At 41.3% G+C, this 14,807-nt stretch overlaps 2 protein-coding genes across 2 annotated transcripts in view; both read left to right on the forward strand.

Annotated features, from left to right (window-relative positions):
• LOC112847254 (TBC1 domain family member 5 homolog A-like) overlaps positions 1 to 2,110 on the forward strand; it is a 4,227-nt gene extending 2,117 nt beyond the window's left edge. Inside the window, exons 2-6 of the mRNA XM_025908462.1 lie at positions 117 to 192; positions 244 to 441; positions 640 to 691; positions 733 to 1,256; positions 1,807 to 2,110. Coding sequence (XP_025764247.1) covers positions 117 to 192; positions 244 to 441; positions 640 to 691; positions 733 to 1,256; positions 1,807 to 2,110 — 1,154 coding nt within the window. The remainder of the gene's footprint in view (positions 1 to 116; positions 193 to 243; positions 442 to 639; positions 692 to 732; positions 1,257 to 1,806) is intronic.
• A 1,516-nt stretch (positions 2,111 to 3,626) lies between these two features.
• LOC102078364 (mucin-2-like) lies at positions 3,627 to 11,699 on the forward strand (the record flags this gene model as incomplete). Its single annotated transcript, XM_025908463.1, has 19 exons — positions 3,627 to 5,511; positions 6,121 to 7,028; positions 7,187 to 7,361; positions 7,442 to 7,689; positions 7,808 to 7,991; positions 8,079 to 8,289; positions 8,390 to 8,565; positions 8,687 to 8,756; positions 8,920 to 9,020; positions 9,107 to 9,138; positions 9,230 to 9,410; positions 9,496 to 9,600; positions 9,806 to 9,846; positions 9,938 to 10,060; positions 10,195 to 10,293; positions 10,427 to 10,555; positions 10,649 to 10,688; positions 11,117 to 11,240; positions 11,344 to 11,699. Coding segments are annotated over 19 exons (5,043 nt in total), but the record flags the coding sequence as incomplete, so codon positions are not given.
• Between the last annotated feature and the right edge of the window lie 3,108 nt (positions 11,700 to 14,807).

The following is a 14,807-nucleotide window of genomic DNA, read 5'->3' on the forward strand; positions in this document are numbered from 1 at the left end:
CCACCAACTACCACAACTACACCGCCTACTACAACAACTACTCCGCCTACTACAACTACAACACACCTCCGACTACCACAACTACCCCTCCAACTACAACCACACCAACACCTCAGACTACAGCTACAACTACACCTCCTACAACGACAACTACTACTCCTTCTACAAAAACTACGACTACACCTCCTACAGGTACAACTACTCCTGCTAGTACAACTACAACCACACCTCCGACTACCACAGCTACACCTCCAACTACAACCACACCAACACCTCCGACTACCACAACTGCACCTCCAACTACAACAACTACAACCACACCTCCGACTACAGCAACCACTCCTTCTACTACAACTACACCCACACCTCCGACTACCACAAGTATAACCACAATCTCATCGACTACTGCATTCCAGGTACCACATGTGCGTGGTCAGGCTGGTATGATGTGGATGATCCAAAGGACAAAAGTGATTGGGAAACATACAAAAACATCACAGATAGTGGTCTTCAAATATGTGAAAATATTAAAGATATTGAGTGTAGAGCAGTAGATTACCCGGACAAAACCTTTGATGACTTTGTGGCTCAAACTGGCCAAGTTGTTACTTGTGATCAGGACATTGGTTTAATATGTAGGGCAGAAGACCAGACCAGACCACCAAGAAAGTGCTTTGACTATGAGATCAGGGTATATTGTTGCAACATATGTTCAACAACCACACCGCCTAGTACTACGACTACATCGACACCTCTGATTACTACAACCACACCAACACCTTCGACTACCACTACTACAACCTCTCCTCCTACAACTACAACTACTCCTCCTACTACAATTACACCCACACCACCAACTACAACAACTACTCCGCCTACTACAACTACAACCACACCTCCGACTACCACAACTACCCCTCCAACTACAACCACACCAACACCTCAGACTACAGCTACAACTACACCTCCTACAACGACAACTACTACTCCTACTACAACAACTACGACTACACCTCCTACAAGTACAACTACTCCTCCTACTACAACTACACCCACACCACCAACTACCACAACTACACCGCCTACTACAACTACAACCACACCTCCGACTACTACAGCTACACCTCCAACTACAACCACACCAACACCTCCGACTACCACAACTGCACCTCCAACTACAAAAACTACAACCACACCTCCGACTACAGCAACCACTCCTTCTACTACAACTACACCCACACCTCCGACTACCACAAGTATAACCACAATCTCATCGACTACTTGCATTCCAGGTACCACATGTGCGTGGTCAGGCTGGTTTGATGTGGATGATCCAAAGGACAAAAGTGACTGGGAAACATACGAAAACATCACAGATAGTGGTCTTCAAATATGTGAAAATATTAAAGATATTGAGTGTAGAGCAGTAGATTACCCGGACAAAACCTTTGATGACTTTGTGGCTCAAACTGGCCAAGTTGTTACTTGTGATCAGGACATTGGTTTAATATGTAGGGCAGAAGACCAGACCAGACCACCAAGAAAGTGCTTTGACTATGAGATCAGGGTATATTGTTGCAACATATGTTCAACAACCACACCGCCTAGTACTACGACTACATCGACACCTCTGATTACTACAACCACACCAACACCTTCGACTACCACTACTACAACCACTCCTCCTACAACTACAACTACTCCTCCTACTACAATTACACCCACACACCAACTACCACAACTACACGCCTACTACAACAACTACTCCGCCTACTACAACTACAACCACACCTCCGACTACCACAACTACCCCTCCAACTACAACCACACCAACACCTCAGACTACAGCTACAACTACACCTCCTACAACGACAACTACTACTCCTACTACAACAACTACGACTACACCTCCTACAAGTACATCTACTCCTCCTACTACAACTACACCCACACCACCACTACCACAACTACACCTCCAACTACAACCACACCAACACCTCCGACTACCACAACTGCACCTCCAACTACAACAACTACAACCACACCTCCGACTACAGCAACCACTCCTTCTACTAAACTACACCCACACCTCCGACTACCACAAGTATAACCACAATCTCATCGACTACTTGCATTCCAGGTACCACATGTGCGTGGTCAGGCTGGTATGATGTGGATGATCCAAAGGACAAAAGTGATTGGGAAACATACGAAAACATCACAGATAGTGGTCTTCAAATATGTGAAAATATTAAAGATATTGAGTGTAGAGCAGTAGATTACCCGGACAAAACCTTTGATGACTTTGTGGCTCAAACTGGCCAAGTTGTTACTTGTGATCAGGACATTGGTTTAATATGTAGGGCAGAAGACCAGACCAGACCACCAAGAAAGTGCTTTGACTATGAGATCAGGGTATATTGTTGCAACATATGTTCAACAACCACACCGCCTAGTACTACGACTACATCGACACCTCTGATTACTACAACCACACCAACACCTTCGACTACCACTACTACAACCACTCCTCCTACAACTACAACTACTCCTCCTACTACAATTACACCCACACCACCAACTACCACAACTACACCGCCTACTACAACAACTACTCCGCCTACTACAACTACAACCACACCTCCGACTACCACAACTACCCTCCAACTACAACCACACCAACACCTCAGACTACAGCTACAACTACACCTCCTACAACGACAACTACTACTCCTACTACAACAACTAGACTACACCTCCTACAAGTACATCTACTCCTCCTACTACAACTACACCCACACCACCAACTACCACAACTACACCTCCAACTACAACCACACCAACACCTCCGACTACCACAACTGCACCTCCAACTACAACAACTACAACCACACCTCCGACTACAGCAACCACTCCTTCTACTACAACTACACCCACACCTCCGACTACCACAAGTATAACCACAATCTCATCGACTACTTGCATTCCAGGTACCACATGTGCGTGGTCAGGCTGGTATGATGTGGATGATCCAAAGGACAAAAGTGATTGGGAAACATACAAAAAACATCACAGATAGTGGTCTTCAAATATGTGAAAATATTAAAGATATTGAGTGTAGAGCAGTAGATTACCCGGACAAAACCTTTGATGACTTTGTGGCTCAAACTGGCCAAGTTGTTACTTGTGATCAGGACATTGGTTTAATATGTAGGGCAGAAGACCAGACCAGACCACCAAGAAAGTGCTTTGACTATGAGATCAGGGTATATTGTTGCAACATATGTTCAACAACCACACCGCCTAGTACTACGACTACATCGACACCTCTGATTACTACAACCACACCAACACCTTCGACTACCACTACTACAACCACTCCTCCTACAACTACAACTACTCCTCCTACTACAATTACACCCACACCACCAACTACCACAACTACACCGCCTACTACAACAACTACTCCGCCTACTACAACTACAACCACACCTCCGACTACCACAACTACCCCTCCAACTACAACCACACCAACACCTCAGACTACAGCTACAACTACACCTCCTACAACGACAACTACTACTCCTACTACAACAACTACGACTACACCTCCTACAAGTACATCTACTCCTCCTACTACAACTACACCCACACCACCAACTACCACAACTACACCTCCAACTACAACCACACCAACACCTCCGACTACCACAACTGCACCTCCAACTACAACAACTACAACCACACCTCCGACTACAGCAACCACTCCTTCTACTACAACTACACCCACACCTCCGACTACCACAAGTATAACCACAATCTCATCGACTACTTGCATTCCAGGTACCACATGTGCGTGGTCAGGCTGGTATGATGTGGATGATCCAAAGGACAAAAGTGATTGGGAAACATACGAAAACATCACAGATAGTGGTCTTCAAATATGTGAAAATATTAAAGATATTGAGTGTAGAGCAGTAGATTACCCGGACAAAACCTTTGATGACTTTGTGGCTCAAACTGGCCAAGTTGTTACTTGTGATCAGGACATTGGTTTAATATGTAGGGCAGAAGACCAGACCAGACCACCAAGAAAGTGCTTTGACTATGAGATCAGGGTATATTGTTGCAACATATGTTCAACAACCACACCGCCTAGTACTACGACTACATCGACACCTCTGATTACTACAACCACACCAACACCTTCGACTACCACTACTACAACCACTCCTCCTACAACTACAACTACTCCTCCTACTACAATTACACCCACACCACCAACTACCACAACTACACCGCCTACTACAACAACTACTCCGCCTACTACAACTACAACCACACCTCCGACTACCACAACTACCCCTCCAACTACAACCACACCAACACCTCAGACTACAGCTACAACTACACCTCCTACAACGACAACTACTACTCCTACTACAACAACTACGACTACACCTCCTACAAGTACATCTACTCCTCCTACTACAACTACACCCACACCACCAACTACCACAACTACACCTCCAACTACAACCACACCAACACCTCCGACTACCACAACTGCACCTCCAACTACAACAACTACAACCACACCTCCGACTACAGCAACCACTCCTTCTACTACAACTACACCCACACCTCCGACTACCACAAGTATAACCACAATCTCATCGACTACTTGCATTCCAGGTACCACATGTGCGTGGTCAGGCTGGTATGATGTGGATGATCCAAAGGACAAAAGTGACTGGGAAACATACAAAAACATCACAGATAGTGGTCTTCAAATATGTGAAAATATTAAAGATATTGAGTGTAGAGCAGTAGATTACCCGGACAAAACCTTTGATGACTTTGTGGCTCAAACTGGCCAAGTTGTTACTTGTGATCAGGACATTGGTTTAATATGTAGGGCAGAAGACCAGACCAGACCACCAAGAAAGTGCTTTGACTATGAGATCAGGGTATATTGTTGCAACATATGTTCAACAACCACACCGCCTAGTACTACGACTACATCGACACCTCTGATTACTACAACCACACCAACACCTTCGACTACCACTACTACAACCACTCCTCCTACAACTACAACTACTCCTCCTACTACAATTACACCCACACCACCAACTACCACAACTACACCGCCTACTACAACAACTACTCCGCCTACTACAACTACAACCACACCTCCGACTACCACAACTACCCCTCCAACTACAACCACACCAACACCTCAGACTACAGCTACAACTACACCTCCTACAACGACAACTACTACTCCTACTACAACAACTACGACTACACCTCCTACAAGTACATCTACTCCTCCTACTACAACTACACCCACACCACCAACTACCACAACTACACCTCCAACTACAACCACACCAACACCTCCGACTACCACAACTGCACCTCCAACTACAACAACTACAACCACACCTCCAACTACAGCAACCACTCCTTCTACTACAACTACACCCACACCTCCGACTACCACAAGTATAACCACAATCTCATCGACTACTTGCATTCCAGGTACCACATGTGCGTGGTCAGGCTGGTATGATGTGGATGATCCAAAGGACAAAAGTGATTGGGAAACATACAAAAACATCACAGATAGTGGTCTTCAAATATGTGAAAATATTAAAGATATTGAGTGTAGAGCAGTAGATTACCCAGACAAAACCTTTGATGACTTTGTGGCTCAAACTGGCCAAGTTGTTACTTGTGATCAGGACATTGGTTTAATATGTAGGGCAGAAGACCAGACCAGACCACCAAGAAAGTGCTTTGACTATGAGATCAGGGTATATTGTTGCAACATATGTTCAACAACCACACCGCCTAGTACTACGACGACATCGACACCTCTGATTACTACAACCACACCAACACCTTCGACTACCACTACTACAACCACTCCTCCTACAACTACAACTACTCCTCCTACTACAATTACACCCACACCACCAACTACCACAACTACACCGCCTACTACAACAACTACTCCGCCTACTACAATTACACCCACACCACCAACTACCACAACTACACCTCCAACTACAACAACTACTCCGCCTACTACAACTACAACCACACCTCCAACTACCACAACTACACCTCCAACTACAACCACACCAACACCTCCGACTACCACAACTGCACCTCCAACTACAACAACTACAACCACACCTCCGACTACAGCAACCACTCCTTCTACTACAACTACACCCACACCTCCGACTACCACAACTACCCCTCCAACTACAACCACACCAACACCTCAGACTACAGCTACAACTACACCTCCTACAATGACAACTACTACTCCTACTACAACAACTACGACTACACCTCCTACAAGTACAACTACTCCTCCTACTACAGTTACACCCACACATACCACTACCACAACTACACCTGCAACTACAACAACTATGACCACAATTACAACTATCACAACTACACCTCCTCCTACCACAACTACTCCTCCTACTACAACCACACCAACACCTCCGAATACCACATCTACACCTCCTACTACAACCACACCAACACCACTGAGTACAACAACTACACCTCCAATTACAACAACTACAAATAAACCTCCGACTACCACAACTACACCTCCAACTACAACAACTACAACCACACCTCCGACTACCACAACTACACCTCCAACTACAACAACTACACCCACACCTCCGACTACAGCTACAACTACACCTCCTACAACGACAACTACTACTCCTACTACAACAACTATGACTACACCTCCTACAAGTACAACTACTCCTCCTACAACAACTACACCAACACCTCCGACTACCACAAATACACCTCCTACTACAACAACTACGACTACACCTCCTACAACTACCACCACTCCTTCTACTTCAAGTACACCAACACCTCCGACTACCACAACTACACCTCCTACAACAATAACTTCAACTACACCTACTACAACTACTTCTCTTCCTCCACCAGACTGCCCTGATTGGGGTGTTTCAGTAAGACCCAATAAATATAAAAATGCTTTCAATAGCTTTGTATTTAATGAAATTTTGATTAGTTTCAATTTTTCAGTAACAAACTTCTTGATTAGGTTTTTGGCCCAAAAAATTTTAAAATACCTTTACTCTTTTTGTTTGTGCTTTTTTTCTTCAAGCAAAATGAGACCTTCTATTTGTGCAACTGCACCATGGCCAGATGCATAGAGAACAACACAATAGAAATTGTTCCATATGAATGTCCACCGCTTCAAAACATAACTTGCACCAATGGAAAGAAACCAGTTCTGGTGTATGACGAGTACTACTGCTGTCAATATTATACTTGCGACTGTAAGTTATTTTGTGCGTAAAAAACATTTCTTCCATTCATGTTTTATCCCATCCCTTAAATATTTTTTCTTTCTTTTCAGGCGTATGTGAAGGGTGGGGAGATCCACATTACATCACGTTTGATGGACTTTACTACAGTTATCAAGGAAACTGTACTTATGTTTTGATGAAAGAGATTTTACCAATACATAACTTGGAGATTTATATTGACAATGTCTTTTGTGATCCAACTGAAGATGTTTCTTGTCCACGATCGATAACAGTATCATATGTATCACACGTCATCACACTCATTAATCATAATCTTATTGGAGCTGCACAGCTGGAGGTAAATTTATGCATATATGATTGCCAATATTTTATTGTATTTCTTTGCAAAATAACCAATATATATTATTTTTACAGTATATTTCTTTTTTACAAATTGTGCAATTATTCTTTTGTAGGTACTGAAAAATGGAGAAAGTTTGAACCTACCTTATTCTCAACAAGGTGTTAAGATCATGAATTCAGGCCTTAACCTGATTTTAGAGATTCCTCGACTAAAAGTAGTTATTACATTTGGAATAACAGGCTTCAGTGTAACTCTTCCATTCCAGTACTTTGGCAAAAACACACAGGGACATTGTGGTGAGAAAGTTCACTAAAGTGGCCATATTTCTTAACCCTTAGTTTGAGGTTATACTGCAATATTAAATGTTTTATTACTATTGTCAGGAACATGCAACAATAACCAGGCTGACGACTGCATGTTGCCCGGAGGTAAGCTGGTGGAAAGCTGTGCAGTGATGGCTGACTATTGGCCTGTTGAAGACCTTTACCAGCCCAACTGCCCAACACCACCTGCACTACCTACCAGTGCACCTGAACCACCACCTACCTTAGCTCCATGCAAACCAGACTCCATGTGTGACCTACTTAAAGCTAGGTAAGCATTAGCTGATCAGTCCCAACAGTTTATTGCTGTACTATTACCAGTATGCACTTAAAACAAAATACATTTATTTTTGTGTCTTTTGTTAAAACAGTCTCTTTGCAGAGTGCCATCCATTTGTCTCTCCAGAAAATTTCTACAGAGGTTGCATTTTTGATAGCTGTCACGTTTCAAATCCAACAGTGGAGTGCACAAGTTTACAGACTTATGCTGCAGCCTGTGCTCAGGCTGGAATTTGCATTTACTGGAGGAACCACACCACACTGTGTGGTAAGCAACCCTTCATCATTTTGTAAATGTTTTGAATTGGTTAGAATCACAAGTGACAATTTGTCAGCATGTATATTAAAGTCAAAAAACAAAACAATGAAGTTCTTTTCTTCATCATCAGCTGGTGAATGCCCATTAGGCAAAGTTTACAAGCCTTGTGGTCCTGCAGAACAGCCAACCTGTGAGGACAAGTACGTTTCTGCAAAACTATCCAAAAACATTTCCAGGGGATATGATCATGACAAAATATGGCAATAAATCAATGTTTTTTTAGTGGCAATAAGTAAAAGTTACACTGTCTATCAACTAAACTGAATGAATTTTACTGCTGTTTCAATGTAACTTATTTTACAGTCCAAGTGGACAAACTATGAACTACACTACAGAGGGCTGCTTTTGTCCTGATGGAATGAAACTTTTCAACCAGGAGTCTGGAATATGTGTTGAAAAATGTGGTAATTACTTTTTGTAATATTTTCAATTTACTACTACTGACTTAAGTATATGATATAGTTTTAGTGACTTTTTTATTTTCCAACAGGATGTCTTGATCCTGAGGGCATTCCTCGTGAGGTGATCTTCTTCTTTCTTTTTACCTGAAATTCTACTCTTTATTGTTTACTTGCAAGAGAAAAATAATATTTATTGTGGTTTATTCTTTCAGTTCAATGAAAGATTTGAGTACAAATGCCAGGACTGCATCTGTGAAGAATCCACCAAGACTGTGACTTGCAAGTCTAAGGTGTGCCCACCACCACCGGCCACTACAAACTGCTCTGCCCCTGGGTTTGTCCTTGTCAACCAGACCAGTCCATCAGACCCCTGCTGTTCTACCTATGTTTGCCGTAAGACGTAGTATCAAAGCACGCTACATTTTTCCAGAATGTTATTTGATTGTGGTAGTTTCTCACTGTGCCATGATCTCTGCAGAATGTCAACCTAACACTTGCCCAGTCAGCAATATGAACTGTCCAATTGGATATAAGCCAGTTGTCAGTGTCCCTGATGGAAAATGCTGTGCAGAACATACATGTGGTAATCTCATTAATACAGTTTGAATATCTATATATCTATATCTCTCTCTCCCTATATATATATCTATCTCTCTCTCTCTCTCTCTCTCTCTCTCTCTCTCTCTATATATATATATATATATATATATATATATATATCTATATAGAGAGAGATATATACTGTACTTTCATGCAAGTCACCTCGTCTTTGTCTAACTCTTTCCTAGAACCTAAAAGAGTTTGTGTTCACAGAGAAACTGAATACCAGGTAAATAAGAAGCATATGCTTTGTCATTTCTCACCTTTTTGCCTTTAATGATGCACATAATTATGTATGGCATTTCCTTTTTATTTGAAAGCCTGGTTCTTCAGTTCCTGTGATTGCATGTCAGGATTGTACCTGTGCCAATGAGATTGACCCAAAATCTGGTCTATTAAAAATAATTTGTGTGTTTCAACAATGTAAAGAAAGCTGTGAACTGGTAAGAGACAATAAACCCTTCATCTTCACTTACACCATACATCCCAGTTTTGTTTTCCTTTGGTGGCTTTAGTGTGTCACTTGCTAGATTGGGCTTCACAAGCTAAACGTGCCATCTCTCTCGGTGTCTCACAGGGATATGAATATGTGGAAAGTGATTCTGATGAATGCTGCGGGAAGTGTGTACAGACACACTGTGTTGTCAACAATAATGGAACCAAACAACTTTTGACTGTAAGATGGTTGTAACTTCATGTGATAATTCACCTAAGCCAAGCAAGCAATATGTGTTGATGTGTTATGTATTTAAATAAATATTCTTAAGTTTGTGTGGATTTTTGTATACATCTATCTCACTGCCTTCTAGCAAGGAGAAACCTGGTCACCACCGGGGAATAAATGTGAACATTACACCTGTGTCAAGAATGGTGAGACTTTAACAGCAAGCCATTCACAGACTGTCTGCCCACCATTCCAAGAGAGCAACTGCCAACCTGTAAGTATGCTTTTAAAAATGTATCTTGATTAATTGACTGTATCTATCTGAAATGAAAAGAATTTTGTTAACGTTGTATATTTTTGTTGTTAGGACACGATTCAAACTGCAGCAAACGGCTGTTGCAAAATTTGTGAGTATAACATTTTGATATATAACATTTTAATCAGGGGCAGCATGGTGGCGTGGTGGATAACATTATTGCCTCACAGCAGGAAGTGACTTGTTTTAAATTCAGCATCTAGCCCGGGTTTTTCTATGTGGAGTTTGCATGTTCTCCTCATGTCTGCATGGGTTTTCCCTGGATACTCTGTCTTTCTCCAATAGTCCAAAGACATTTAGTTAGTGGAGTTAGGTTAACTGGTGAGTCTAAATTCCCCATAGGTGTGAATTTAGGTGTGAATGCTTGTCTGTCTGTGTTAGCCCTATGACAGAGTGTTGACCTGTCCAGGATGTACCTGCCTTTCAGCCTACGAAATCTCGATAAGCGGAACAGAATGGTAGACAAATTTACATTAAATAGAAATAAAAGAAACTAACTCAGCATCTTTTTTGTAAAAGGTGTGGAGAAGGAGAAGGGATGCAAGTTAATGTCCATGAAAACCCATATTACAGTCAATGGTTGTCAGTCTGCCCAGGAGGTAGATATGCCATATTGTGAAGGATCCTGCAACACTTACACCATGTAAGGATACCTTTACTATTATCTCATATTTCCCTGGAAAGTTACAAAAAGTGTTACTTTACACTTTGATTATATCAATGAACCTGTCCCCTGCTTTCTTTAGGTACTCTGAAGCAGCAGCAGCGATGGAGCATTCCTGCTCATGCTGTAAGGAGATAAACTTCAGCAATCGCACTGTAGACCTGGTCTGCTTGAATGGAGACACGGTCCCCTACACATACATGTATGTGGAGCAGTGTGGTTGTACCAAGACGGACTGCACCAGAGCTGCTGGACATCATGTTCGCAGGAAGAGAAGCTTCACACTGCTGTGATGAAACAGTCCGTCTCCATTTTCACAGATGTGACATACAATTGTTTCTTCCCATATTTTCTTAGAAATCATTACATATCTTACAAAGTAATTGCTCTTGTGGTTTGAGTATTTATCAACTGATCAAAATAAAAAATTGCAACTCAGTTAATGTCTCATTTCTTCCATTTTTCTTTTTTCTGTTAAAACATTTAATTTGTTTTTACATCACACAAATCCTAAATAAACTTTCACAATGACATTAAAGTAAAAGTATTTAAAGAAAAAAAACAATAAAGTTGGCATGTCACGGTGTGGGGAAAGTAGGACCCAAAAGCAGGACTGTTAGAATGAAGACAGTGCGTTTATTTACAGTGAAATGACAACATTATGCAGGTTAATTTCCGGTGCGTGCTCCAGGTGAGCCAAACCAAACCAGCAAATATACACAAGTCCATAAACACTCATGAACCCTTGGTTTTGTGAGTAGAATAAAACAACAATTAGAATAGAATGTGCTTAGATAACAGCGGCAGCTGCAGATCAGAAGAACAGGAAGTGTGTTTTGTTAGGATGACTTCGTCAACCCTTGTAGAACAATTGTGGACTTCTATTCTCAAAGCATTTCATGTGACCTTAAAGCTCTCAACCTCTGACTGCCAAATGAGTTTGTTTAGCTATAAACTTTGGTGTGTAACAATATGGCATATCTACCTCCTGGGCAGACTGTGAGGAATTTATTGACAGTGGGGGTCTGCCTGTCATAAAATGAGGGGTAAGAGCTGCCTCAGTCAGATAAACAGGAAGTTGTTTTTTCAATGTTAGACGTCTTCTCACCATCTATTCTGACCATGGTAGTTCAGGAGGAGTAGCAATTTTAGCTCTTGATGCACACAAAGCCTTTGATCAGGTTGAGCGGTTTTATATGTTCGAGTCATTACGGAAGTTTGGGTTTGGTGAAATATTTATATCTTGGGTAAAATTAGTATACACAATCCAATCTGTTCAGTTCTCACAAATTAAGAGAGGTCGGCGCCATTTCCTTTGCAGCGCTCTGTTCAGCAGGGCTGCCCCCTGTCCCCTGCTCTATTTGCTCTGGCATTAGAGCCCCTTGCGATTAAGATAAGAGCTCATCCAAAAATACAAGGGCTCTTGGTCGGAGGGGTTGAAACTTATTAGTTTGTATGCAGACGATGTACTATTATACCTGCGTAATGCAGAAGAATCTGTACCATCCCTTCTTAATTTGGTCACCTCATTTGGCAAAATTTCAGGATATACAATTAACTGGGTTAAAAGTCAACTTATGCCTTTATCTAAAACCTGTTTGCCAAGTTTTCTTTGTAATGTTCCATTCAAAATAGTTAACGACCATTTCACATACCTTGGATTAAATGTTCCTAAAGATCCCAAATTAATTTTTAGCTTGAACTTTGCTGAATTCTTATCAACATTAAAGCATAACATCGAGTCATGGAAAATTCTTCCCCTATCTATGGTCGGTCGTATAAATTCCATAAAAATGGTCTCTCTTCCTAGATTTCTGTATCTTTGCCAAAATCTTCCTATTTATCTCACTTCCTCTTTCTTTAAGGAGTTGGACTCAATTATTACTTCTTACATATGGAACAACAAGAATCCTAGGATTTCAAAACTACATCTACAAAAATCCAAATTGGAGGGGGAGTCTGAGTTTACCAATATTTAAACATTATTACTGGGCTGCAAATCTAAGAGCCTTGACCTTCTGGCACCAGATATCCCCAGATCTTGGTAATTCCAACATCCCCCTTTGGGTTAAAATGGAGGCTGACATTGTAAGAGACTCCTAGAGGCCAAATTCAAAGATCTTTATATAGATGGAAAATTTGCATCATTTAATCAGCTTAAGCAAAAGTTCAATTTACCGCATTCACATTTTTACCATTACCTACAAATCAGGCATTTTATGCAATCCAATATGAAGAATTACCAAGATGTTCCACATGAACATAAGCTTTTTAAGGTGCTCCTGAGCCCTCCTTACTCCAAACATTTGATTTCTACAATTGTACATTTGTTTGATGACAGCATTGAAGTGCAGACTACGAGGATAAGAGACGCTTGGAGGGAGGAATTGGGCATAGAAATATCAGAATCAATGTGGGACAAATGCCTATCAAAAATTCATTCCTGCTCTGTTAACAGCAGACATCAATTAATACAATTTAAAATTGTCCATCGGCTACATTACTCCAAGGTTCGGCTACACAAAATTTATCGTTCAACTTCCCCCATATGTGACAGATGTAAAACATCAGAGAGCACATTGGCTCACGCTTTCTGGCACTGCCCCTCATTGACCAATTTCTGGTCCAAAATATTTGATTGGTACTCTAAAGCTTATGGGATTTCCATCTCACCCAATCCAGAAATTGTAGTTTTTGGCTGTGTACGTTCCAGAACTATCCCTGCGACTGTGCGGGTGCCAATTGATCTCGGAATGATGATTGTGAAAAGACTTATTCTAAAGGAATGGAAGTCCGCTACTCCTCCCTCCTTCAGTGTCTGGCTCAATGACATGTTATCAGTCATTCATTTGGAAAAAGTTCGATACCTGCAAACACCTGCAGCAAATGTTTTCTCAAAATCCTGGACTCACGTTGTATAAACATGTACCATTGCACTGCAATTTCCCTGTTTATTACATATTCATGACATTTAATTCATTATGGATACTGGTAGTTTCTAATTTTAATGTTTTCTCTCTTTTTTTTGTCTTTCTCTATTGATTATTATTATTGTGGTATTTCTTGTCCTATTATCTCAGCGCTTGAGCTGTATTTGTTCATTGATGGGGTTTTCTATGCTGAAAAAATTAAAATAAAATATTGAAAATAAAAAGTAACGGTAACGGCGTTGTAACGATAGGAATAGTAATTAGTTAGATTACTCGTTACTGAAAAAAGTAAGGCCGTTAGTAACGCCGTTACTTGTAACGCCGTTATTCCCATCACTACTATCCATTGCAGCTTTAGAATAAACAGAAGAAACTGTGTTTCCACGTAGATTCACTTTTCTGTAGGTAGCCGTTTTGGGACGATGCCTTTTTACTATTCTGCCCTCACTAGGGTGTGAAGCTGGTTTCTAGCTTGGCAGATAGCTAACAGGTCCACAATAAACATCCAGGAGTCAGCGGGTACGTTTAAGATGTTTATTGTCGAAAGCACTGTAAAACTGTGATACAGAAACAAAAATAACATATTACATTTCTGCTGTAATTGTCTTTTCTTTAC

This window comes from Oreochromis niloticus, linkage group LG7 (assembly GCF_001858045.2).
Source record: "Oreochromis niloticus isolate F11D_XX linkage group LG7, O_niloticus_UMD_NMBU, whole genome shotgun sequence".
NCBI classification, from domain to species: Eukaryota; Metazoa; Chordata; class Actinopteri; order Cichliformes; family Cichlidae; genus Oreochromis; species Oreochromis niloticus.